Source organism: Nycticebus coucang, chromosome 9 (genome assembly GCF_027406575.1).
Source record: "Nycticebus coucang isolate mNycCou1 chromosome 9, mNycCou1.pri, whole genome shotgun sequence".
In the NCBI taxonomy this organism is placed as follows: Eukaryota; Metazoa; Chordata; class Mammalia; order Primates; family Lorisidae; genus Nycticebus; species Nycticebus coucang.
Window position 1 is genome coordinate 112387024 of NC_069788.1, and position 26409 is coordinate 112413432.

Genomic DNA, 26409 nt, shown 5'->3' on the forward strand with positions numbered 1-26409 from the left:
AATGTAACAGCTTTCTGAGTTCTGTGACTCCTTCTAGTGAATTACTGAACACAAGGGATCCCCGAATGTCCTGTACATTAAAAATTACAAAATATTGCTAAAAGAAATGAAACAAGAGCAAAAACAGATGGGACAACAACAAACGTAAAAACTTCTACATTATCACAGGAAACAATCAACAGAGTGAAAAGATAACTTCCAGAATTAGAGAAAAATATCTGTAAATCATATATAAGGTGAGATTAATATCTGAAGTATATAAAACTCCTATAATTCAATAATAAAAAACAATCCTTTTTTTAATGGGCAAAGGACTTGAATAGTTATTTTAAAGAAAAAGTAACCAGCTTTTTCTGGTTTCTGGCCAACAAACATAGGAAGAGATGCTCAACATCACTATTAACAAAATACAAATAAAAACTATAATGGGGGGGGGCGGCGCCTGTGGCTCAGTCGGTAAGGCGCCGGCCCCATATACCGAAGGTGGCGGGTTCAAACCCGGCCCCAGCTGAACTGCAACCAAAACATAGCTGGGCGTTGTGGCGGGCGCCTGTAGTCCCAGGTACTCGGGAGGCTGAGGCAAGAGAATCGCTTAAGCCCAGGAGTTGGAGGTTGCTGTGAGCTGTGTGATGCCATGGCACTCTACTGAGGGCGAAAAAGTGAGACTCTGACTCCACAAAAAACAAAAAAAAAACTATAATGGGATGACCACTATTAAAAGACAGAAAATAACAAGCAGAAGTAATGATGCAAAGAAACAAACACTTGTGCATTGTTGGTGGGAGTGTACAATGATACAGCCACTAGGAACAACAGCATATAGGTTTCTCAAAAACTTAAAAATACAATCCAGGCTCGGCGCCTATGGCTCAAGCAGCCAAGGTGCCAGCCACATACACCTGAGCTGGTAGATATGAATCCAGCCCAGGCCCGCGAAACAACAATGACGGCTGCAACCAAAAAATAGCCGGGTGTTGTGGCAGGCGCCTGTAGTCCCAGCTACCTGGGAGGCTGAGGCAGGAGAATCACTTGAGCCCAGGAGTTGGAGGTTGCTGTGAACTGTGATGCCACAGCACTCTACCCAGGGTGACAGCTTGAGGCTCTGTCTCAAAAAAAAAAATATATATATATATATGATCCAGTAATTCCATTTCTGGATATATATCAAAAGCCCAGCCCCAACCAAAAACTGGAAAAAAAGAAAAAAAAGTAGGATCTCAAAGAGATAAGTGCACACCCCCATGATTAGTGTAACAAGAAGTGGAAGTAACTCAAATGCCTACTGACAGATAAAAAAAAATATGATATACATATATGATAGAATATTATTCAGCCTTAAAAAAAAATCCTGTCACATGCTACAATATGATGATGAACCATGAGTTGTTATGTTATGAAATAAGCAAGTCACAAAATGACAAATACTGTATGTTTTTTTTTTGTAGAGACAGAGTCTCACTTTATGGCCCTCGGTAGAGTGCCGTGGACTCACACAGCTCACAGCAACCTCCAACTCCTGGGCTTAAGCGATTCTCTTGCCTCAGCCTCCCGAGTAGCTGGGAGTACAGGCGCCTGCCACAACACCCGGCTATTTTTTGGTTGCAGTTTGGCCGGGCCGGGTTTGAACCCGCCACCCTCAGTATATGGGGCCGACACCCTACCGACTGAGCCACAGGCGCCGCCCTAAATACTGTATGATTTTATGGACATGAAGTATTTCGAATTTCCAAACTCTTAGGAACAGAAAGGATAACTGTGACTGTCAGGAACTGAAGGAAGGGGAAATGGAGAGTTAGGTATAGAGTTATAATTCTGCAAGATGAGAAAGTTCTAGAGATCTGTTGTATAACAATGTGAAATTGGTTAAGATGGTAAATGTTAAATTTTCTATGTTATTTACTATAATTTAAAATTTCAAATTAAAAAATAAAGACCTAAATAAACACACAAATACTATATGTGTTCCCAGATTAGAAGATTCAATATTGTTAAGATGTCAATTCCATCTCAAAGTCCCAGCAGGCTCTTTTTTTGTAGAAATGTTTATAAAATTCACATGGAAATACAAAAGACCTAGAATACCCAAAACAATTTTGAAAATATATGATGTTGGGGAACACTGCTTAATTTCAAGACCTCTACTGTTACAGTAATGAAGAAAATGTGGGGTATTGGCACAAAGACAAACAGACCAATGAAACAGAATAGAGCCCCAAAACAGACCAGCACATGATATGTGGACAACTGATTTTTGTCAAAGATGCAAATGTGGAAGCAATAGCCTTTTTCAAAAAAGGGTACTAAAATAATTGCAGAAAACTAAACTTTGATCTAAACCTTGGACCACATATAAAAATCAACTTAAAATGATTCACAGACCTAAATATAAAACATAAAACTATAAAGCTTCCAGAAGAAAATGTAGGGAGACCCTTTTGAGAACTTAGGTTAGGATAACATTACTAGACACCACACCCAAAACACAATCAACAAACGACAAATTAAGCCAGGCATGGTAGCTCATGCCTGTAATCCCAGCAGAGGTTGATGTGGGAAGATTGTTTGAGACCAGCCTGGGCAACATAGTAAGACTGCATCCCTACCAAAAAAATTCAAAAATTAGCCAGGTATAGTAGTATGTGCCTGTAGTCCTTGCTATTCAGGAGACGGAGGCAAGAGGATTACCTAAGCCCAGGAGCTTGAGGCTACAATGGACTATGATCACACTACCACTGCACTCCAGCCCAGGCAGAAGAGTGAGGCCAGGTCTCAAAAATAAAAAATAAAAAAAAACTCCACCCAAATTGATTAAAGGAGACTTCATCAATATTGAAAACTTCTGCTCTTCAAAAAAATAGTTAATAAAAAGACAAGCTATGGATTGAAAGAAAATATTTGCAAAGCATATGTATTATAGGAGACTTGTATCCAGAATATGTAAAGAAGTCTTAAAATTTAATACAAGAAAATAAATTTAAATGGTCCAGAGGTTTGAAGAGGTACTTCACCAAGGAAGAAATGAGGATGACAAATAAGCACATGAACAGGTAGTTCATATCATTACTCTTTAGAGCAGCAGTTCTCAACCTGTGGGTCGTAACCCCTTTGGGGGTCGAACAACCCTTTCACAGGGGTCACCCAAATACATCCTGCATATCAGATATTTACATTACGATTCATAACAGTAGCAAAATTACAGTTATTAAGTAGCAATGAAAATAATTTTATGGTTGGCGGTCACCACAATATGAGGAACTGTATTAAAGGGTCACGGCATTAGGAAGGTTGAGAACCACTGCTTTAGAGAAATGGAATTCAAACTACAATGAGATACCAGTATATACCTTTCAGAAGGGTTAAAAAATTTAAAAGACCATATCAAATACTAACAATGATGTGGAGGAACTGGAATCTCACACAATGCTGGTAGGAGTGTAAAATTAGACCACCAATTTGGAAAACTGGTAGTATCTCAAAAAGTTACATATATGCCTACCGTACTAGATCATATTCTGCCCCTAGGTGTTTACCCAAGACAAACAAAAGCATCTGTCCATACAAAGATCTGTACGTGAATATCCGTAGAAGCCTTATTTGTAATGCCTCAAAACTGGAAACAGGGGTAGCACCTGTGGCTCAGTGAGTAGGGCGCCGACCCCATATACCGAGGGTGGTGGATTCAAACCTGGCCCTGCCAAGCTGCAACAAAAAATAGCTGGGCGTTGTGGCGGGTACCTGTGGTCCCAGCTACTGGGGAGGCTGAGGCAAGAGAATCGCCTAAGGCCCAGGAGCTGGAGGTTGCTGTGAGCTGTTGATGGCACAGCACTCTACCGAGGGCAATAAAGTGAGATTCTGTCTCTACAAAAAAAAAATAAAAAAACTGGAAACTCAAATATCCATCCACAAGAGACAAGATCAAAACCTGTGGTATATGCATACAACAGAATACAACAGCATATTGATACATGGTGAATCTCAAAATAATTATGCTAAATGTAATTAGTCAGACAAGCATCTGTACGATTCTATTTATATAAAATTCTAAATAATGGAAACTGGAGCATAATGACAACACTTTGATTAGTGGTTGACTGGGGCTGGAGAGGAGTTGGGAGGAACAAGAGATAGAGATCACCAAGAAGCAGGAAGAAAGGAGAATGTCGAAATGTTCGTCATCTTAACTGTGGTGGTGGTCATATGAAATACAGTTTACTATATTTCAATTATACCACAATAAAGCCGTTTAAGAAAAATCTAAGTGCTTTGTAGGCGCTTTGAAAACTGCCAAATAAAAGGGAAATGATACTAGAAATCTGAGGGATTTCCAAAATGAAAAATATTGGTAGCTAAGTATGAAAATGGTGACTTAAACTCAGCGTTATTTGTAAGGTTAACTAATAATACTAAAATAATTTTTATTATGGAAAATGTTCATATATGGTAGAAATGTATTTATAATGAAGCCTCATGCTGTGATTTACTGAGCTTCAATAATTATTCACCTACTGTTAATCTTGATTCATCTATATCCCTCCATCCACGTTGCTCCACCAGCGTTATTCTGAAGCAAATTTCAGACATATAATTTCCTTTAATTATAATATACATTTCTATTTTTTATTATTTTTAAATTTTATTTATTCATTCTTTTTGAGACAGAGCCTCAAGCTGTCGCCCTGCGTAGAGGGCCGTGGCGTCACAGCTTACAGCAACCTCAAACTCTTGGGCACAAGCAATTCTTTTGTCTCAGCCTCCCAAAGTAGCTGGGACTACAGGCGCCCGCCACAATGCCCAGCTAATTTTAGAGACGAGGTCTTGCTCTGGCCTGATCAGGCTGGTCTCAAACCTGTGCTCAGCCAATCCATCCACCTCAGCCTCCCAGAGTGCTGAGATTACAGGCGTGAGCTACTGCGCCTGGCTCTCTTTCAAAATATTTTTAATAGCAGTTTTACATTCACAGAAAACTGTTTTCCCCATATATCCCTTGTACACAAAACCCACCCCCCACCCTCCAGCCTCTCCACTATCAACATCATACACCAAGAATGGTACTTCAGTTAAAACTACATCAGACTTCACGATCACACAAAGTCCATAGTTTACCTTGGACTTTGAAGGGTCAGTCCCAGTGTTACACACTCTACAGATTTGGATAAATATATGATAACATTTGTCCACTGTTATAGTACCATAAAGAATAGTTTCATTGCCCTACAAAAAAATCCTCTGGGCTCCAAATATTTACTCTTCTCCCTCGTCCTGAAACACTGATCAACCACTTATCTTTTAACTGCCTTTACAGTTTTGCCCTTAAAGCCCATTTTTAGGGTTAAGAAAAAAAGTGTTGAGGGCGGCGCCTGTGGCTCAGTGAGTAAGGCACCGGCCCCATATGCCGAGGGTGGTGGGTTCAAGCCCAGCCCCGGCCAAACTGCAACAACAACAACAAAAAAAAAAAAAAATAGCCGGGCGTTGTGGCGGGCGCCTGTAGTCCCAGCTGCTCGGGAGGCTGAGGCAAGAGAATCGTCTAAGCCCAAGAGTTAGAGGTTGCTGTGAGCTGTGTGATGCCACGGCACTCTACCGAGGGTGATAAAGTGAGACTCTGTCTCTACAAAAAAAAAAAAAAAAAAAAAAAAAAAAGAAAAAAGTGTTGAGCCATTATAAATAATTTCATTTTGGTGACAAATAATTACTCACTATAAAAATGTTGTAAGTTTCTGAGAGGGCGGGGTCCTATGGGAGGGAAGTGGTGAGTATGTGGGAAGTAAGTTCCTATGAAGTCAAATTCCTCTACATTCCTGCAACATACAGTTACGGGGTTCATTTTAATTCTTTCTCCCTTACCCTTTCTTTACAACATGATGCGAGTACAGGTCCAGCCACCCACAGACTGTGGAAGTTATATCTCAAACAGCAAAAATTGTGAAGGCATTTTTAATACAGTATAATACCTGCATGGGGGGTTTTGGTATTTTTTTAAAGCCTGTTTTCTGCTTTTTTTCTAGTGTTATTTCTGTAGTTAAATGTTAAAAACAAAGTTTGTAACATAGAAAGTATCTTCCCTAATTTCCTCTGATATCCCCAAATACTATCATAAATAAGACTTCAATAAAAATTTCTGTCTGTATTTCTGGGCACGCTTAAGGTGCTAATCTTTTTTTTTTTTTTTTTTAGAGACAGAGTCTCACTTTATCACCCTTGGTAGAGTGCCATAGCATCACAGCTCACAGCAACCTCCAACTCTTGGGTTTAGGCAATTCTCTTGCCTCAGCCTCCCGAGTAGCTGGGACTAGAGGCACCTGTCACAACGCCCGGTTATTTTTGTTGTTGTTGCAGTTTGGCTGGGGCTGGGTTTGAACCCAGCACCCTCAGTATATGGGGCTGGCGTCCTACTCACTGAGCCATAGGCGCCGCCCAGGGTGCTGATCTTTTTAAAGATAAATTTCTAGAAGTTGAAATGTGAGGTCAGATTAGATTAATTGCTAACTTATTTACAGAAGACATGTATTTGTACAGGGTATTCTAAAGGTCACCATATATACATATGTAGGGAAAATGGGAAACTGTAGCTAAAAGTACCTTTATTTACAAAATATTCATTGCAAAATCTTGTAAAATATTTACAAAATATTTCTCTATGTGTTGATATAGAAATATAAAAATACAAAACAGAAAACATGAATTTGTTGATTTTTCTTATTTATGGCAACCTTTGGGACACTCTATAAGTTAATTGACAACTTGCCACCAAATACATACTGATTTAACTCCCATGAGCAATATTTGAGAAAGCCTATTTCTTCACACTCTTTTTTTTTTTTGGAGACAGAATCTCACTATGTCACCCTCAGTAGAGTGCGGTAGCATCACAGCTCACAGCAACCTCCAACTCTTGAGCTTAAGTGATTCTCTTGCCTCAGCCTCCCAAGTAGTACAGGCATCTGCCACAATGCTGGGCTATTTTTTGTTGCAGTTATTATTGTTGTTTAGCTGGCCCCGGCTGTGTTCGAACATGCCAGCCTCGCTGTATGTGGCTGGTGCCATAACCACTGTGCTACAGGCGCCGAGCCTCCACACTCTCAATAGCAATGGATATCAATGTTTACCCACTGACAGGTGAAAAATAAAGTTTTAATTTTTGTTTCTGATTATTAGTGAGGCTGATTAACTTGGCTCTTCATATACTTACCTACATTTATATTTCTTCTTCTATTTCTGAGTTGTTCATGTTGCTTTTGACTTCATAAAAATTCTGTGTTATATTAGGGAGTATCTGTCATTATGCATGACAAGCTTTTGCCCGAGTTTGTTTACTTGACTTTGCTCAGGGCAGTTTTTGCCACACTTAAGTTTATAAGAAAAAATATCAATACTATAGGACTTTATGGATATTGTTTGGATTTTTACAATTAGAAATGTGGGTTCCTAAGCCTGCACTGTAGAATAGAGCTAGAAGAGAAGAAAAGTTTAACCAAAGAACTGGCAAGTTAAGTGGAAAACTTGAAAACATTTATTAATCAAAAGCGATGTGTTTCAACAACGTACAGAATTCCATCCAGCATCTGCCCAACCCTTGTGATTCCCTGGAGTCAGAGGTTTAACCATTACTCTAATGCCAAGGAAGGCCATCGTTTCCCTGAACAGCCGACATACCTGGTTAAAGATAAAGTAATATTTAACTTTTATGGGGCTGTTGTGTTCGACTTGAGCCTAGTGTTTCTTAACAAATCATTAAGATTTCAGACTTTATTCTCATGAAAAAGTTATGTTCCTCTGAAGGTTACCAAGATTTTAAATTCTTTTTTTCCTTACTTTACTTTGACATAACTGGGAAAACACATTCATTACTATAAACAGTACAGTAACACTGTCAAAGGTAGATTGGCCTGTGGATCTAATTTAGTTTAATGCAGAGCTCCTCTTTCCCTTATTTTTCTCTCCTCAGGTCCTTTAAATAAATTACAGGTTTGTTTTCTGTTTAATTTTATAGATTTCTCACACAAAGAAACTAGGCAAAAAGCTAGTTCTGCCATCCTATGATTTGCTGACAACTTAATAAAGTTTTTCACATTTAATATTTTGAATTGTGAAAAGATACCACAGATGACCTTCATTTATAAAGACCAGACACACTTTAATGTTATAAATTCAGCCCTTGATTATAGATTTACATAAGTGTTCTTCAGCAATTGCTTTTATATAGAGAATCATTATTGGTCTTTACATGATTATTACTTCAAGGCCTCTTTTTTAGGTAACCAATGGCTGATTAGACTTATATACTAAATACTCAGTATTTCTATTCCTATTAGTTTATTCTGACCTACACTTTCTAGAGCTTAAGGCAATAAATTGTCAAAAGCCTTTTTAATCTAGAATATAATGATTTTTCTCTAATGTGACCTTCCTTTTCTTTTCTCCCTTCTTTTTCTTTTTTTAATGGGCCCAAGTTGGTCTTCAACTCCTGGACTCAAGCAATCCTACCATCTCAGCCTTCACAGTAGCTGGGACTACAGCTATGAGCCATTAAGCCTGGATTTCCCTTTTTTTTGTTAATTGATTCAAATATAGCTGTTCTCAAGTGATGGTCCCACACCAGAAGCCCTGGGAAGTGGTCAGCAATGGAAATTCCTTTGCCCCACCCCAACCTACAATATCAGGAACTCTCGGGATGGAGCCAGAGAATTTAACAATTCTTCCAGGGATTTGGAAGTTAAGTGGAAAACTTATTAACTTCCACTTGGAAGGCACACTAAAGTTTGAAAACCACTCCTCTAATATATATTCTATAATATTTACTTAACAATATAAACTGGCTTTAGGCTTGCTTCAAAAAAAATCCACTTTTTTGTATCTTAGAAAAAGTAAAAAATTCTCAGTTAATCTACATAAAAGATGAATTGATGTAAGTCTACACCAAATCAAAAACACAAATTTTCACTATTCTGACATTTATAGTTTCAACTTCCTTTGGTTTTAGTATATTCTTGTAATGTCAATAGAAATGAAATGGAGGCTGACCTCTGAGAAAATATTATGAGGCCAAGGAAAAAGAGCTCTACCTGTCAATTTTTCCAATGGAAAAATAAAACCTACAAATTATTTTAATAAGTACAATAAAAGTAGGTAAAAAAATTAACATAGATAACAAACAATAGAAAAACATCCAATGTTCTTGTTAGAGCTACTTTAACATTCTATCTATATGATACAGTTAGGAAACAAAGAACTTCAGTTATTTCGCAACTTAGTCCTTTTCTAGAAATAGCTGAATCAACAGTCTACCTTCTAGTCTCTACTCCCTATAGACATAGCAAACCAACAGCAAAAGTAACTGTGAGATCTACACCAGGTTCTGGTTGAATGGAAACCAATAAAATCTGGAACTGAATGGCATCTCTAAGGTAGCAGGATACATGTTCCTGAGGAAAAATATAAAATGGATTCTCCATCTGACTCCTGTGACATGTCAAGCTATCATATGGAAGTTGTTCTACATAAAAACTGTAGTTCTGCTCCACATGGTGAGAACAATGCAGAGATAATGTGGCACCAAGGGCAGTGGTGAAGGTGGCTAAGAAAGTACCCAAGGAACACAGGACCCAGAGACATTCTCACATGGAAGTGGATGTCCTTATAAAAGTGATATGATTCACTTCAGGCTTTTATTTGCAGATATAACAAGGAAAAAACAAAACCCCCCTTTAGCTCCTGAGCTCAATAACATCAACTTAGCTCTGCCTTCAGGGAATGAATTTACAACCTAGATGGAGTCAATGAGCAAAAAATTAAGATGTTTTATACAGATTAGTTTTCCAGATAATCAAACTGGAGTAAGTTCAAAATTTTTAAATAATTTTTTTATGAAAAATTTCCATAAAGCATTATAAACATTTCAGTCTTTCCTTCATTTTTTTGAGACAGAGCCTCAAGCTGTTGCCCTGGGTAGAGTGCTGTGACATCACAGCTCACAGCAACCTCCAAATTCTGGGCTTAAGCGATTCTCCTGCCTCTGCCTCCCAAGTAGCTGGGACTACAGGCGCCTGCCACAACACTGGCTATTTTTTGGTTGCAGCCATCATTGTTGTTTGGCAGGCCTGGGCTGGATTTGAACCCACCAGCTCAGGTACATGTGGCTGGTACCTTAGCTGCTTGAGCCACAGCCGCTGAGCCATTTTTTTTTGTTTTTAAACAGAGTCATCCTGTGTAGAGTACCCTAGCATCGTAGCTCACAGCAACCCCAAACTATTGGGCTCAAGTGGTCCTCAGCCTTCCAAGTAGCTGGGACTACAGGCACCCACTACCTTACCCAACTACTTTTTCTATTTTTAGTAGAGACAGGATCTTACTCTTGCTCTTGCTAGTCTTAAATTCCTGAGCTCAAGTAATCCACCTCAGCCTCCCGAAGTGCTAGGATTATAAGCATGAGCCACCACACCTGGCTTGTACTGTGTATTTTTCTGAAACTATTTTTAATTGAAAAAACACAAGTAATTTAATTTTCAAAAGGAGAGAATAATTCACTTACTTAAAATATTTGAACTATGTAATATAAACAAACTGGAGCTAATGACTAGGAGAAAATATGTGAAAAGTATATAGTCAATCACTGCAAAAACATGCTGTTATTTGTATAAAATCAGTAAGAAAAAGACAACAAATAGAAAAATGGGCAAAGAACACAAACAGGCAATTCATAAAAAAAACAAATGGCCAATAAGCATAAGAAAAACGTTTAATCTTATTAGCAATTAGGGAAATACAAATAAAATAATAGAAGACAACATTTTAAGCCCATCAGATTGACATGTATTAAGTTAGATAACACCAAGAACTGTCAAGGATGTTAATGAATAGACACTGCAGGCTCAGCGCCTGTAGCACAGTGGTTACAGTGCCAGCCACATACACGGAGGCTGGCAGGTTTGAACCTGGTCCGGGCCAGCTAAACAATGACAACTGCGACAAAAAACAGCTGGGCACTGTAGTGGGCACCTGTAGTCCCAGCTACTAGGAAGCTAAGGCAAGAGAATAGCTTAAGCCCAGGAGTTTGAGGTTGCTGTGAGCTGTAACACCACTGCACTCTACTAAGGGCGACACAGTGAGACTCTGTCTCAAAAAAAAAAAAAAGAATAGACACTGCAACACAGTCTTGATGTATAATTTTTGGCAAGCATCCTGGCAATGTCTAACATGGTTTAAGATCCACACAGCCAATCACAGCAACTGTCTTTGAGAAATTCATATAAGTACACAAACAATGATGAATCAGAATGTCACTGTAGCACTGTGCTTATTCTGAAAAACTGAAAACTACCAAATATTTGTGAACAGAATATATAATTGTTATATATTCATAAAAGAGAAAAATGAATGTACTAGAGCTACATGCATCTATAGACACAAATTCACAAAATATGGAAATATCTCTTCTGTAATACATATCTACCTACACATATATAAATTTCAAAAATATGAGAACTTATTTCTACAACTTACACATGCACATTTTAAATATAAAAGTATAAAAACATGCAAAGTAGTATTGTGTAACATTACATATTATACATGTACAGAAATATTTATAGTAAGGATGATAATCACCAAATTCAAGATAATAATTATCCTGGGAAAAGAGGAAGAGGAATGGGAGAGGGGCACTTCAATTTTATCTGCAATTTTTTGGTTGTCAGGTAATTAGTCTCTCTTTTCAAATTAAATGCAAATTTTCCTAGGATTTCATTTAGTATAGGATCAATAAATAAAAACAGAAAAAGCTTAGTGAAAATAATCTTCAAAAACAACAAAGTAGGGTGGTGCCTGTGGCTCAAGGAGTAGGGCGCCGGTCCCATATGCCAGAGGTGGTGGGTTCAAACCCAGCCCCGGCCAAAAAAAAACCAAAAAAAAAAACAAAAAAACAACAAAGTACACACAGCAAATAAGTAGGTACATGGATGCTTAGTATATTATTTGCCATACTTTTCTGTATATACTTGAAACATTACACAATGAAAATTAGAGAAATAAATATATAGGTTTAAAAACCAAACACTAGTTTTAGCTCTCTGACTACTCTCATCAAATTTCAAATCCTTTCTCTGTGAACGAGATTATACATAGAGTTGGTTGGCAGCTCACAAAATGAAAACCTATCTTACAGGTGATATACATTTTTTTTTTGTAGAGACAGAGTCTCACTTTATGGCCCTCGGTAGAGTGCCGTGGCCTCACACAGCTCACAGCAACCTCCAACTCCTGGGCTTACGCGATTCTCTTGCCTCAGCCTCCCGAGTAGCTGGGACCACAGGCGCCCGCCACAACGCCCAGCTATTTTTTTGGTTGCAATTTGGCCGGGGCCGGGTTTGAACCCGCCACCCTCGGTATATGGGGCCGGAGCCTTACCGACTGAGCCACAGGCACCGCCCTAAAGGTGATATACATTTAATAGCCCATCACTGTTTCTGATAAGAATTGAAGAAACAAAGCTAAGGTCAATAATTGACCTTCTGAACAAGAGAAAGCTTTAGATGTTACCTTCTACTGGAACAGTAACAATATTATAACTATGATGATACTTGAAGTTACACAAGAAATTCAACTAACTAAGTAAGACTCAGTCAGATCCAAAATGATTTTAATTTTATTGTACTTCTGGTAGGGTAACCAATTCTATCCTATTTGCTCAGAACTGTGCCAATTTTAAAACAGTCCTGTGTTTCAGAATCTCTAATATCAGGCAAACCAGAACAGTTGGTCGCTCTAACTTCTGGTCACATCAGAACTTTTGAGTAGGAAGAGAATTTTGAGATTATCTAGTAAATCACCTCATTTTATCAATGGGAAAAGTGAGGAATCCTAATTCTTCAGTGTGTAAAAGGAAGTTCCAAGCCATCGAGTGCTCTAGTTCAACTGCCCATTCCATAGACTAATCCTCAGAAGATCTGGCTAATGGTCTTCCCACTTTGTATGCCTGCTTTTAGTGATAAGTACACACTAGTCTTTCAGAAATTCTGTAACTGTGAGAAAATTCTTTTTACTGATCCAGAATCTGCTTCCTGGTAACTTTCACCACCGTTCCTAGCTCTGCCCTCTGATCCTAACAGAGTAAAGTCCAATTCCTCCACGCCCTACTGTCACCCACATAGCTTATAGTTGGCCTTGTGTTTTCCTCCATTCTGACTTTACCTCTAAAAACCCTACTGATAAGTTATCTCACAGAACATCAGTGGAGTCTACACTCAGTATGTAAGGATTAGCTAACTGTAGGCACATTTGATGTCTGTGTGTAGCTGCTGAAGGGTATCTTTGTCCCATGGTACAGATTATGCTCCTTCCTGATTCTTTCCTTTGATCCAGCAGTTCTCAACCTGTGGGTCGAGACACAGGAACTGTATTAAAGGGCCGTGGCATTAGGAAGGCTAAGGCAAGAGAATCGCTTAAGCCCAGGAGTTTGAGGTTACTGTAAACCACTGCTTTGATCTCTTAAAACCTCTACACATATCCTTGCAATGTACAATCATCTTCTTGAAGAACATTCACTGCGCATTGTCAGGAGCTGTGCTAGCTACTGAAAAGTAAATAAAATGTACTCAGCTTGTAGAAAAGAGCAAGAGAGGTAAAAGAATAAACAATGTGAACTGTGAGGTACCCACACTTCGGGAAATTGGAGAGGGCTTCAATTGAAGGGGTGATAATCTGAGCCACATAGCAACTATGTGGTACATACATCAATACTCACATCTTAAATAACACTGTGTCCCCCAGCACTCAGTTGAAGTTCAACAAATATCTAAATTTGGTAAAGCAGACAAAGCCTACTCAGCCGCCTCACACTTCTTGGAGGTAAAGGGGAATGGCAACCGAATTCAGTCTGGCAAGGGCAATTTCAGAGGTTGACACTGTACCTGGCTACGTACAGTATTGCTCAGGTGGTTGTCCTCGGACATCTGTGCATTCTGGAAGTAGGACAAGGGTGCAGGTAACTCTGTCATTGGAGCAACTGTATAGAAATATTTTTTCACAGAAAACAAAGCCTCTAGGGGTTCTGAAAAGGGAAAAAGAAAACAGAATTTTGTATATTACAATGGTACTTATTTTTAAACACTTTCACAAATTATATTCACCAGAAACAAACCTTTCTTTCATGTGTTCTCCTCCAGGCCAAGCTGCCTAAGGATCTCAAGGGCTGCTATCACTTGCAGGCTCCTGAATCAGGTCTGAAATAGAATTTTATCAGGTCATTTGTTGTTGGTTCCATCTTAGTAAATTCATCCACACCAGTCAATGTGTAAACCAATTTGTAAACCAGAAATGACCTTCAACTAAACAACAACTTACTGTCAGCTCATAGTAACTCTATAGCAATTAGACACCAAATGTTTTCAATCACAAAGATATTTAACGATTTCAGATGTAGAGCAAAGGGAGCTGCATGAGCTTAAGAATATTCTCAGCATTCCTTTTCCTATGCTGAGCAATCCAACCTGATTTTTATATCTCCATAAAATTATTTTGCAAACTTCTATCATCTCATCTTATTCTTATCACAATACCCCAAGGCAAGGTGAACAGGTAACATACTGTTTTACAAAAGCAGAGGGGACCCAGACACATTCAGTGACTTGCTTAAGGCTATACAATTAGGCAGACCAGGACAAGAATCACAGATTCTTAATTTCTGACTCCCCGCCTCAGACCTCTTCTCTGCATCCTGGCATTGCCTTGCTTTACAGACATGGTTCTACAGTTCTGTCTCTCAGAATTCATCTTGGGCCACATTCCCATTTGCCTGTCTACCTTAATTTCCATCAACCGATTCTTTGGTTTTGTCTTGTGCTGTTGAGACAAGGTCTCACTCCGCTACCCAGGCTGGAGTTTGGTGGCAAGATCATAGCTCATTGCAGCCTCCTGGGCTCAGGTGATACTCAGCCTTCTGTATAGGTAGGACCTCAGGTGTGTGCCACAATGCTCAGCTAGTATTTTGAGAGACAGGGTCTCATAATGTTGTCCAGTCTGGTCTCAGACTCCTAGCTTCATGTGATCCTCCCTCCTCAGCCTCCCAAAGTGCTAGGGTTATAGGCATGAGCCACCATGCCCAGCCAATTCTTTATGATTTCAACTTTTTCCTTTTCATAGAAATATAGAAGGGAAAAATCTATGTACATATCGAGCAATATTCTAATTAATGTATAGTACTTAAAACATTACTGTGCATATATTTATATAAAAAAGTATTTTGTCAATGCCCTCTTCCATTTCCACTTTTAATATTTCAGGATCCTCTAAAATATTCCACCTTTTTTTTTTTTTTCCTATAGAGACAGAGTCTCACTTTATGGCCCTTGGTAGAGTGCCATGGCATCACGCAGCTCACAGCAACCTCTTCCACTCCTGTGCTTAGGAGATTCTCTTGCCTCAGCCTCCGGAGTAGCTGGGACTACAGGCGCCTGTCACAATGCCTGGCTATTTTTTTTTGTTGCAATTTGGCAGGGGCCGGGTTTGAACCTGCCACTCTCGGTATATGGGGCTGGTGCCCTACCCACTGAGTCACAGGCGCCGCTCAAATATTCCACCTTTTTTCTTCTAATGATTTTTCATCAAAAATGCATAAAGCAACTTTTTCCTTTAGTAAAAGCAATCAAGTTCAAATTAACCCTTAACTACCTATGTTGAGATCATTGAAATCATGACAAAATTTTAACCAAGGTAGGTTTTCCACATTATCCTACACCCTTTTATATACCATGCCCATCTTTCTCCTCCCCTCACCGTGAACCCATAGTCAGCTGGCATGGGATCAGGGAATTGCAAATGAACATTAACTAAACATGGCATAATGTAAATTTGTTTAAAAAAAAAAAAAAAAGTAAAGTGAGCCAGGCACAAATAGCTCACATCTATAACCCTTGCACTCTGGGAAGCTGAGTTAGGAGGCTCACTTCAGCTCATTAGTTTGAGATCAGCCTAAGCAAAGCAAGACTCTGTCTCTACTAAAAAGAGAAAAATTAGCCAGGCATGGTGGTGTGTGCCTGTAGTCAGTCCCAGATACTCAGAAGGCTGAGGCAGGAGTTTAAGATTGTTGTGAGGTAGGCTGACACCATAGCACTCTATCCTGAAAAACAGAGACCATAGCACTCTATCCTGAAAAACAGAGTGAGGCTGACTCAAAATAAATAAATAAAATAGAAATAACAGTTACTCTATTGACAGTTTATTCACTGAAATAAAGGACGTGAAAAAAGCTTCTGGGATATCTGTAACGTTCTGTTTGTTAGTATGGATACCAATTACAAGGGAAATCAGTTTGTGAAGATTCAGTGAGCTATACTCTTATGGCCTGTGCACATGTCCATATTATACTTCAATTTGAAAATCCAAATAAATTGCTATAGGAATGAATCTATATTTGAGGTTATTTGTATGCTGGGTCCTGTCTTTTAATATAGATAAAATTAAGATTTGGCAATACAGATAGTCCCAGGCAGTAATTCAACTTATGATTTTCCACATTTATTATGATGCAAACTCAATATATGTTCAGTAGAAACTGTACTTTGAGTACTCATACAACCATTCTGTTTTCCACTCAGTATTCAATAAATTACATGATATATTCAACATTATAAAGTAGGCTTTGGGCTAAATGATTTTGCCCAACTGTAGGCTAACGTAAGCATTCTCAGGATGTTTAAGGCAGGCCAGTCTAAGCTATGATGTTCGGTAGGTTAAGTATATTAAACGCACTTTCAACTTAACTTACAATGGGTTTAGGCAGATGAAACCACTAAGTTGGGGAGCATCTCTATGTATATTAGCATGGAGATGGATTGTAATAGTTGTATTTTCAAAGTACAATAAGCATTCAAAGTAAATGTTCTGACCTAAGCTTCCATATTTTTAAAAGTTGAGTAGTTGAAACTTTTAACAGTGTAGCATTATAGATGGGTACCTTTCGACCTTTCTTTTCCACAAAAACATTCAGTATAGCACCTATTTCTTCAGGTAATCTAGAAATGCCGCCAGATATCAAGCAGAAAAAGTTTCTTATCAGTTACCTCTACTGGCTGCTCTGAAAATGATCCATATCATTTAAAGTACATTCTAGAGTGCACAAACCTCAGAAATCTTATATTTTCATATGATCACTCAGAAACAAGAAAGATGGTATCAGTCAAATGAAACAAAGCTAAAGCTAAGAAAGGCAATGCAGGCAAAAATAAATAAAATGAAGTAAAATATGAAAAGAAAAGTGATTTAGATTAGGATAATGTTATATGATAAATTTAGTATAAATAATTCCAAATAGTAAGAAAAGTGATTATCCAAACACTGAGAGACTGCCTGCTTACATGCAAGACTCAGAGACAAATACTTAGAGGGCTTAATAATTTATTATGTCCACTTTACCCACTTTACAGATGAAACAATGTGGCACACAGAAGTTAACTTGTCTAAGATCACATCTAGCAACAAAGAAGTTGCACATATTACACTCTGTTACCTCTCCATAAAACTCCATCCCTGCTCTCTAGGAGTTATAGCAATGAGGATTAAGTTATATTGAACTGGTTTTCTACTACTACTGAAACTATTGATGGGATCTTAAACTTCAATAACTAGTCCAACTGTAAATTGAAAACTGAAGTGCCAGGGGGAGAGGGAGGGGAGAAGAGTGGGGAGGATGAGCAGAGGAAGGGTGATTGGTGGGGCCACACCTACGGTGCTTCTTACAAGGGTACATGTGAAACTTACTAAATGTAGAATGGTAAATGTCTCAACACAATAACTAAGAAAATGCCAGGAAGGCTATGTTAACCAGTGTGATGAAAATACGTCAAATGGTCTATAAAACCAGTGTATGGTGCCCCATGATTGCATTAATGTACACAGCGATGGGGAAGGGGAAGGGGAAGGGGAAGGGGCTGGTGGGTTCGAATCCAGCCCAGGCCTGCCAACCAACAATGACAACTACAACCAAAAAATAGCTGGGGATTGTGGCGGGTGCCTGTAACTCCAGCTACTTGAGAGGCTGAGACAAGAGAATCACTTAAGCCAAGGAGTTGGAGGTTGTGCTGTGAGCTGTGATGGCACAGCACTCTACGCAGGGTGTCAGCTTGAGGCTCTGTCTCAAAATAAATAAATAAACAAATAAAGTATAAGCTATAATGAGAATCTGACCATTTTAATTTAATTCGTTTCCATTTTTACCATTATGATCGATCATAGGATCTGTTTAGCTGTGTGGGTCATTATAAAGGACACGGTTGACTGTTTCTTGGAAGTGAAATAATGGACCATAATACAGTCTGTCTCAAAACTTCTGTAGTGTGCCACATACCACAAGAAACCATACAAACTGATGACCACACTAGAACTTTTTCAGACAAATTTTGTAAGAATCATCAATAACACAGGGATCATTTTAGCATATCCCAATTCTATCGTCAAAGTTATTTTCATATCCATTATTCCATCATATTCTTTAAAAAAAATAAAATAAAATAAAGAAAACCTCATGAGGAAAGGAATCTGTATTTACATGTTTAAAAATTCAGGAAAGCTGAAGGAATTTGCCTGTGCAGTTAAGGTTCTGGAATGCTAGTGCCAGGACCCAGGTCTTCTGATGCCCAGCTCAAGTTTTTTCCAGTTCACTCAGAGAAATCTCAGGCCTCCGTGGATGCTCTGAAGCTCTCAGTGCTACTGGCTGAGCCTCCCTAGAAGAGCTGCTCTTTACATGAAGCTCATTAGGAAGCAGAGGCAAGCAACAGGGTTATGTCTTCAGTTAGGCCTAGTGAACAAACAAATGCTGTTGGTACAATAAAGGGGCAGGCAAAACTTGATTTAATTTTGGTCCAGTGACAGCCGAAAACAATTGATGATTGCCTAGAGAAGGTCAATGACCCCACTGTTTAAGCAACATGGTAAAAGATACTAGTAGACTTTATAACATTTTTCACTGAGTCCTGTGAACACGAAAAGACAGTTACTGGATCTTTCATGTGACCTGAATGGCAGAAGAAGGGGGAGTAGGGACAGAACTGACTTTGGCATCCCTGCTCTCTGGCAACCTACTGAAGACTGATAGAACACAACACGTGAATACACTGCTATCCATTTCCTTCTCTGGAGACACCTGCTCAATCGGACAAAAGGAAAAAGAAATCCTTCTCTGATGGACTAGAATTTTTTTCTATTACATACAAAGAGACTGAAAAAGCTTCAGAACTACACATCATCTCCAAGCTTAGATGTGCTAAATAGAAAAGTCTAACCAGAAAATTTTCTACCCATCAGTACTTCAAAAAGTATCACAAGGGCGGCGCCTGTGGCTCAGTGAGTAGGGCGCTGGCCCCATATGCCGAGGGTAGCGGGTTCAAACCCAGCCCCGGCCAAACTGCAACAACAAAAAAAATAGCCAGGCGTTGTGGTGGGCGCCTGTAGTCCCAGCTGCTCGGGAGGCTGAGGCAAGAGAATCGCGTAAGCCCAAGAGTTAGAGTTTGCTGTGAGCCGTGTGACGCCACGGCACTCTACCCAAGGGCAGTACAGTGAGACTCTGTCTCTACAAAAAATAAATAAATAAATAAATAAAAACAAAACAAAAAGTATCACAAAAGCAATCTCAACATAAGTTTATCAAAAATTTCATTCAAACACCAACAGAAAAGCATTTTTTCTCTTACTGTATCCCAAGGTAACAACTAAACCTGAAACTCCTAGAGAATGTTGTAACTTTATTACTGATAGCCATTTTCTTTTTTCACTCTCAGAGATAATATGTAAACAAAATTTACACTCTAGAAAAATATCCTCATGAGCTTTTTTTTTTTTTTTTTTTTTTTGAGACAGAGGCTCACTTTGTTGCCTTCAGTGGTGTCAAAGCTCACAGCAACCTCAAATTCTTAGGCTCAAACGATCCTCCTGTCTCAGGCCCCGAAGTAGCTGGGATTACAGGCACCCCCACGAAATGCCTCACCATTTTTACAGATGGAGTCTTGCTCTTGCTCAGGCTAGTCTCAAACTCCTGAGCTCAAGCAATCCACCCACCTTGGTCTCCCAGAGTGCTAGGATTACAGGCGTGAACCACCACACTGGCCTCTCATGAGACTTTCAATTGTGCTCTCTAGCAGAGGGCTTGTGGCTTGCTTAAGTATCTCTTAACCATCTGACTATGCTAGTTACTCTTTTACTTAGAAAAATGCTAAGAAGTATTTTTTGCTGCATCTGCATTGCAATGCTAAGACGTTTTCAAGTGCCAAAAGTCTTGTGATTTTGCTTTTGCTATGAAAGTATTTAATCAGCCTTGCATTACTAAATGTACCAGCAGTAAATGTAACCAAACTATAAACTGCATTCTATAAATGAAACTAATAAAAAAATTTTAATTTAAAAATTTAGGAATGCCTTCTGAAAACATGCCTTTGATTTTTAAGACACTAGGAGCTCATCATTTCCCCAATCTGCCAAAAGATTTGTGAAAGCAGAAGACACTAAAAAGAGCAAGGGTAGTGATATATTCTATTGAATATTTTTTCCTTCTTCCATCCCACTCCACCTCTGTTAACCATCTGTGGTAGATTAAATTATTATTCATCAAATATTCACTCCCTCCCCCAGCCTTCCCAAGGGAGGAATATACTTCTCTCCAGTGATGTTAGGCTTCCCTCTGTGACTTGTTTGGCCTAGTGGTGGATTAAGTTTACCACCCACCATTAATCCTTTAGGCAGGGATCATATGACTTGCTTTGATCAATTCAATTGTAGCAGATGTGGCAGAAGAGGACACTTGAAGTATGTTTGTACCATTGGTCTTGCCTTCTTGCACTTCTGCTGAGAAGACCTCACCAGGGGTAGCCATTACCCCAGAATAAGACATGCAAATAAGAATTGCCCCCCTCTGAAGAAGGGAAGATGGTAGGAGGGGTCACGATGTGTGACACACCTCTTGGGGGTGGGACGCAATTATAAGAGGGACTTTACCTAACAAATGCAAACAGTGTAACCTGGTTCTTTCTACAGCAATGATTCCCCAACAATAAAAAAAAAAAAAAAAAAAAACTGCCCCCTCTGACCCACAGACCTAGACCTAGAGGCAAAGCCCTGCATGACAATAAATGCTCTAAGATTCTAAGTTTGGGTAAGGTCTGCAATGTAGAGTTACTATAGCAACTTGTTTTTAAATAATGGTTATGTTGGCTCAGAAGATGCGGTAAAAATGAACGAAGACAGAATTCTAATTAAAAGTCCAGAATCCCTTATCTGAAACAAATAGAATGAAATGTGTTTAGAATTCAGAAATTCTTTGGATTTTGTAAAGATAATATGATGCAAATACCATACGTTGTATAATTCTCCCACAGGCTTTTTCTGCTGTGCTATTGGCCTTGCCTTCTTGTACTTCTGCTTGAGAAGAGCTTACTAGGGGTAGCCACATACACTGAGGCTGGCGGGTTTGAACCCAGCCTGAGCCAGCTAAACAACTGCAACAAAAAATAGCCAGGCATGGTAGGCGCCTGTAGTCCCGGCTGCTTGGGAGGCTGAGGCAAGAGAATCGCTTAGGGCCAAGAGTTTGAGGTTGCTGTGAGCTGTGATGTCACAGCACTCTACTGAGGGTGACACAGTGAGACTCTGTCTCAAAAAAAAAAAAACGAATTGCCCCCTCTGAAGGAGGGAGGGGGATAGGGGGTCAAGGTGTGTGACCACAAAAATCAAACATATTATTAAGTCTAAAGTGAAATATGTGAATTGTTTTAAATAACATTAAAAAAGAAAATAAAGGGTGGTGCCTGTGGCTCAAAGGAGTAGGGTGCCAGCCCCAAATATAACAGGGGTGGTGGGTTCAAACCCAGCCCCAGCCAAAAACTGCAAAAAAAAAAAGTAAAGACTTCAACTAGGTGCAGGTTAGATTTTGCTGTCAAATTATTTATCAAGAGTTTTTGGCTTTCAGAAATGTGTATATGGGACTATAGTCCAGTATTATCAACCTCTGAGCAATTATAAAAAAATCTTTCACCTATAAGTTATTTAATTTCCATAGCTCTTAAGGGAAAGTATGATTACTTTGAATCACTATCTCAAATTCTCTGTGGAAATGAACAGAAAACAACTAAACTTTAGTGAAAAAAATGATTACTTACATCTAATTAATTTGTAAATCACTAGTTACATTTAGTATTACCTGCATTCTTTCTTTTGCTTTGAATTAACTTTAACAGGGAACTCTAGGGCTCAGTGTGGTGGCTCATATCTATAATCCTAGCACTTTGGGAGGCCGAGGCAGGTGGATTGCTTGAGTTCAGGAGATACCAGCCTGAGCCAGAGCAAGACATCCCTAAAAAAATAACCAGGTGTTGTGGTGGGTGCCTGTAGTCCCAGCTACTTGGGAGGCTGAGGCAAGAGGATCACTTAAGCCCAAGAGTTTGAGGTTGCTGGGAGATATGATACCACAGCACTCCACTCAGGGTGATAAAGGTAGCCTCTGTCTCAAAAACAAACCAAAACAACACAAAAAACAAGGAACTGTATAAGATACTGTGAAAAGCCAACATTAATACCCTTTAATCAATAAACACTGAATTTCTTCTACATAACCAGATACTGTGACAGGTACTGGGGATACTATTAAATCAGACATTGCTTCCTTTTTTATGGAGCTTACTATCTAGAGGAGAAGACCAACAAATTTTTATATTGATTGCCTAGTGAAACAAAACTGTTAGGTATGCTGGGTTGAAATAAACATATTACTAAATTAACACATTATTTAAATTAATTCACCTGTTTCTTTTTACCTTTCAAAAATGTTTATTACTTGCACTGGGCTCAAAAATTCAGACACTTGTGTGTGGGCTAAAAAAAGATGTCTATTAGCAAATCTGAAATTTGGGCGGCATCTGTGGCTCAAAGGAGTAGGACGTTGGCTCCGTATGCCTGAGGTAACAGGTTCAAACCCAGCCCTGGCCAAAACTGCAAAAAAAAAAAATAAAGCAAAAAAAGAAAATCTGAAATTAATATTTGTGACTCACACTGTATTTCTATTGGAGTGCTGCTCTTAATCTTTGATTCTTTTCTGCTACACCAGGTCTAAAGCTCCCTGATAATCTTTTCCTTCCTCAGTTTTTGTGACACTTCACTATGGTGGTTCTCCTCCCACGACACTCATTCTCCTCAACTGGCTCCTATCCCTCCTTCCACCCACTCATTACAAGCGCTCCTAAGTGTCTGTCCTTGGCCTCCCTGTCCTCTTCCTTCACTTTGACATCCTTTCCAATGCTCCACCGTCGACTGGTACATCTATTTAAGTGACTCATATTTACAGCTCCAGTGCTGCCGTAGGACATTCTCAGCTGCTGGCACTTTAAAAGTTAACACTCTTAAAACCACTTCCTTGTCTTCCTCTCTAGACAAGTTCTTTCCTCTTAATTTCCTTATTTCTGAGAACATCTTTCCCATTCTCTAAACTTAAAACCTCCTAGTCAACTTTACACTTTATTCCTTGCTCCTCAACTAGCTGCCATGACCGGTAATGTTTCTTCTTTTTAAACCTGCCACCATCGTGGACATCTAATTATATCTCACCTGAATTATTCAAAACTCACAATTCTCTCACCGTCCCAGTCTCTACTACCAGATTAACGTGCCCAAAGCAAAGCTCTGACCATAACAGTGCCACACATTTGAAAAGAATCGGAGAGGGAAGCAGCAGCAAACACATGCAAGCACTGGACATGCCCCCTCCTGACAGACCCGGCTTTTTTGCCTTGAATATGAGACATGAGGAACTTAAGACCCGAGTGCCACTCGCTTCTCGACAAGGACACACTCCGGGCAAGAGGCGCGGAGTTTCACCAGTTGCTCAAGCTACCCCAGCCCAGAGAACTTCCTCTTTCTCCTGCTCCACTCAAGACGGTCAACCGGCCCAAAGCACCTGCGCCTGGAGATGTCTTCTATGAGAAAAGCATTTCCGGACCAAGACTCCGAAAGCAATCTCTCTTCACCTGACCGCGCGCCGCGCCCTGAGCCCGAGAAACCGGTCGCCCCTCTTCGATTCCCGTGCGGGGTTCCTCCGTCCCCACCCGGCCGCGCCCCGCCCCTCATCCTCGAGGACACCGACTCCGCAGCCCGGGTGGTGACAAAGGGCCGGGCCCTGCCCGGGGCCTCCCTTGTTTGAGGTGCCTTGCCTTCTCCCCGACTCCCCACCACACACGTACTCTTTCCCTGTCGCCGCAGCCGCCGCTCGATGGCAACCAGGTTCCTTCCCGATCAGCAGCTGTTTTGTTTCCGATGTGAAATCCGCTGCCCACTAAATTGCCCGTCCTAGGCCCCGCCCGAGAGCCCTCACCGGTGTCGTCATTTCCGGCTCTGGCGTCGTTGGCGGCCGGCTCGCCGGAGGAGGGAAAGAACCCACAGGAGGCGGGGCCAGGAAGGAGGGGGCGGAGCTTTCGGCAGCGCTCGAGGATTGCGGGGGAAATCCGATGTTCCAGTAGGCCTCCTCCACCTGCTGGCGTCGGTTGTCAGAGATACGAGACTGTTGAAGATGTAAGCTTCTCTCCGAAGTGGGCCCAGTGTGTGCTTCTCTGGGCTACAAGCAACAATTAATCTAATGTCTTTCATTTCTTGTATAGTTCCTCAAAATGCGAACTGGCTGCATCACAATCAAGAGGATGCTAATTAAAATTGTAAATATCCATGCCCCTCACCACCCAATCAAAACTTCTGGTAGGTGGGGAGAACCGGGGAAACTGCATTTTAACCATCCTCCCAAATTCTTGGGTTCTAAACTTGATAACCAGTCTCCTGACGAAGCCAAATGAGAGCATAAAATGTGTCTTAAACTTCTGTAATCCCCAAACCTAACAATACCTGCCTCACAGTGCGTACTCAGTCATTTGATTTTTGCATTAGCTACCTTTTCCTCGGTTTCCATAAAGACAGTACCAACAACTAATTAATCAGCATAGCACATCCATACATTCACCCGAAAGGTTAAACGTAAACAATTAGTATTACCTTATAAAACTGCAAGTGAACAATGGAGATAGAAATAATTAAAACTCACAGGTAATCAGAAAATTAAAAATGAAATTATCTGGCCAAATTACATTTTCCCTAAAGTTTATTTAAAATTCCTGCCCAAGATATCTCCTCACATTCCTACAGCATTAACCCCAATCCCTCCATTCCCCTTCCCCCCTCCCAACCCAGATCCAAAGGATTTTAATAGTTTTTTCACACGTTAACTATGTAAGAACAGAAGTAATCTTTTCCATTAAGCGGGGGAAAGATAACTTGGGGGGAGGGAAGAAAGGTTGAACAACAAAAGATCTTTTAAAAATTCCTCTCCTATTCCCTTTAACTTGACAAGGGTAGGGATTTTTGTTCATTTTTATAAAAGAAGAGCTGAGAACAGTGCCTACATAGCACATGGAACAGTTTAATTAGTTCATTAGTTGAGCAAGCATAGGCTAAGACCCATCTGTTTTTGATAAACTAGTTCAATCTCTTTGATTGCAGAGTAAAATGTCTTTAAAACAATCTCTACAAAAAGTTTGTATGAAGATATTCAAGTAGTTATTTTTTTAGCAAAAACTGGAAGGCTAAATGTTCTACAATAAATTATGGCTCACCCACTTCACAAAATGTCATTAAAGTCATTTATGAAAGTTATGTATAACAGAATATTTGTTAAATGGAAAAAATGGAGTGTTGTATGTAATTTACTGTCAAAAACACATTCCTGCAAATGTAAAGACAAAAAAGCAAACAATTACTTTGAATAACTAGGCTCCAGGTTAAGTTTTCTCTCCCATTTTCTGCATTTCTTCATTTTTTAAAATGAATATGAATATCCAGGAGCTCCAAGGGAGAGCCAGCAAGAGACAATGGGGAAAATAGTTTAGAGAGGAAGACAAAAGTTCTATGCTAGACATCAAGGAAAAAAGTCCCAAGTAGACAGAAAATCTCCATAGCGCTGAAAGATAAACCGGAGTGTACCTTCTTACTCTTACAAGGCCTGTTGAGGTTGTTGCCAGTGGATAGTGACGGTAGAACAGTGAGGTACAACCTTGAATAGGTTAAGACTTGAGAAATGTAAGGGGCACATACACTATGACATATTCTTCCTGGAATTTTGGTAGGTTAATGGAAAGGAGATAGAGTCCTAAGATTCTTGTGTTGTCTTTTCTTTTTTATAGACAGTCTCACTTTGTCACCTTGGGTATAGTGCTGTGGTGTGACAGCTCACAGCAACCTCAAACTCTTGGGCTCACGCCATCCTCTTGCCTCAGCCTCCCAAGGATCTGGGACTACAGGCACGTGCCACTGTGCCTCACTAATTTTTTTCAATTTTTTAGTAGAGACAGGGTTGTTCTTTTTTTTTTTTTTTGGTAGAGACAGAGTCTCACTTTATGGCCCTCA

At 39.7% G+C, this 26409-nt stretch overlaps 1 protein-coding gene across 4 annotated transcripts in view; it reads right to left on the bottom strand.

Annotated features, from left to right (window-relative positions):
* The window catches only part of PSEN1 (presenilin 1), an 81231-nt gene extending 56889 nt beyond the window's left edge, over nucleotides 1-24342 (bottom strand). Inside the window, exons 1-3 of one of the 4 annotated variants that reach the window (XM_053601727.1) lie at nucleotides 24204-24342; nucleotides 14132-14213; nucleotides 13914-14041 (exon numbers count right to left, since the gene is read on the bottom strand). In XM_053601727.1, the coding sequence (XP_053457702.1) occupies nucleotides 13914-13988 (75 nt within the window). In that variant the 5' untranslated portion in view covers nucleotides 13989-14041; nucleotides 14132-14213; nucleotides 24204-24342. Of the gene's footprint in view, nucleotides 1-13901; nucleotides 14042-14131; nucleotides 14214-20040; nucleotides 20069-23920; nucleotides 23940-24203 lie in introns of those variants that run through there. The other 3 variants (XM_053601723.1, XM_053601724.1, XM_053601726.1) reach the window with 3 other exon arrangements.
* Between the last annotated feature and the right edge of the window lie 2067 nt (nucleotides 24343-26409).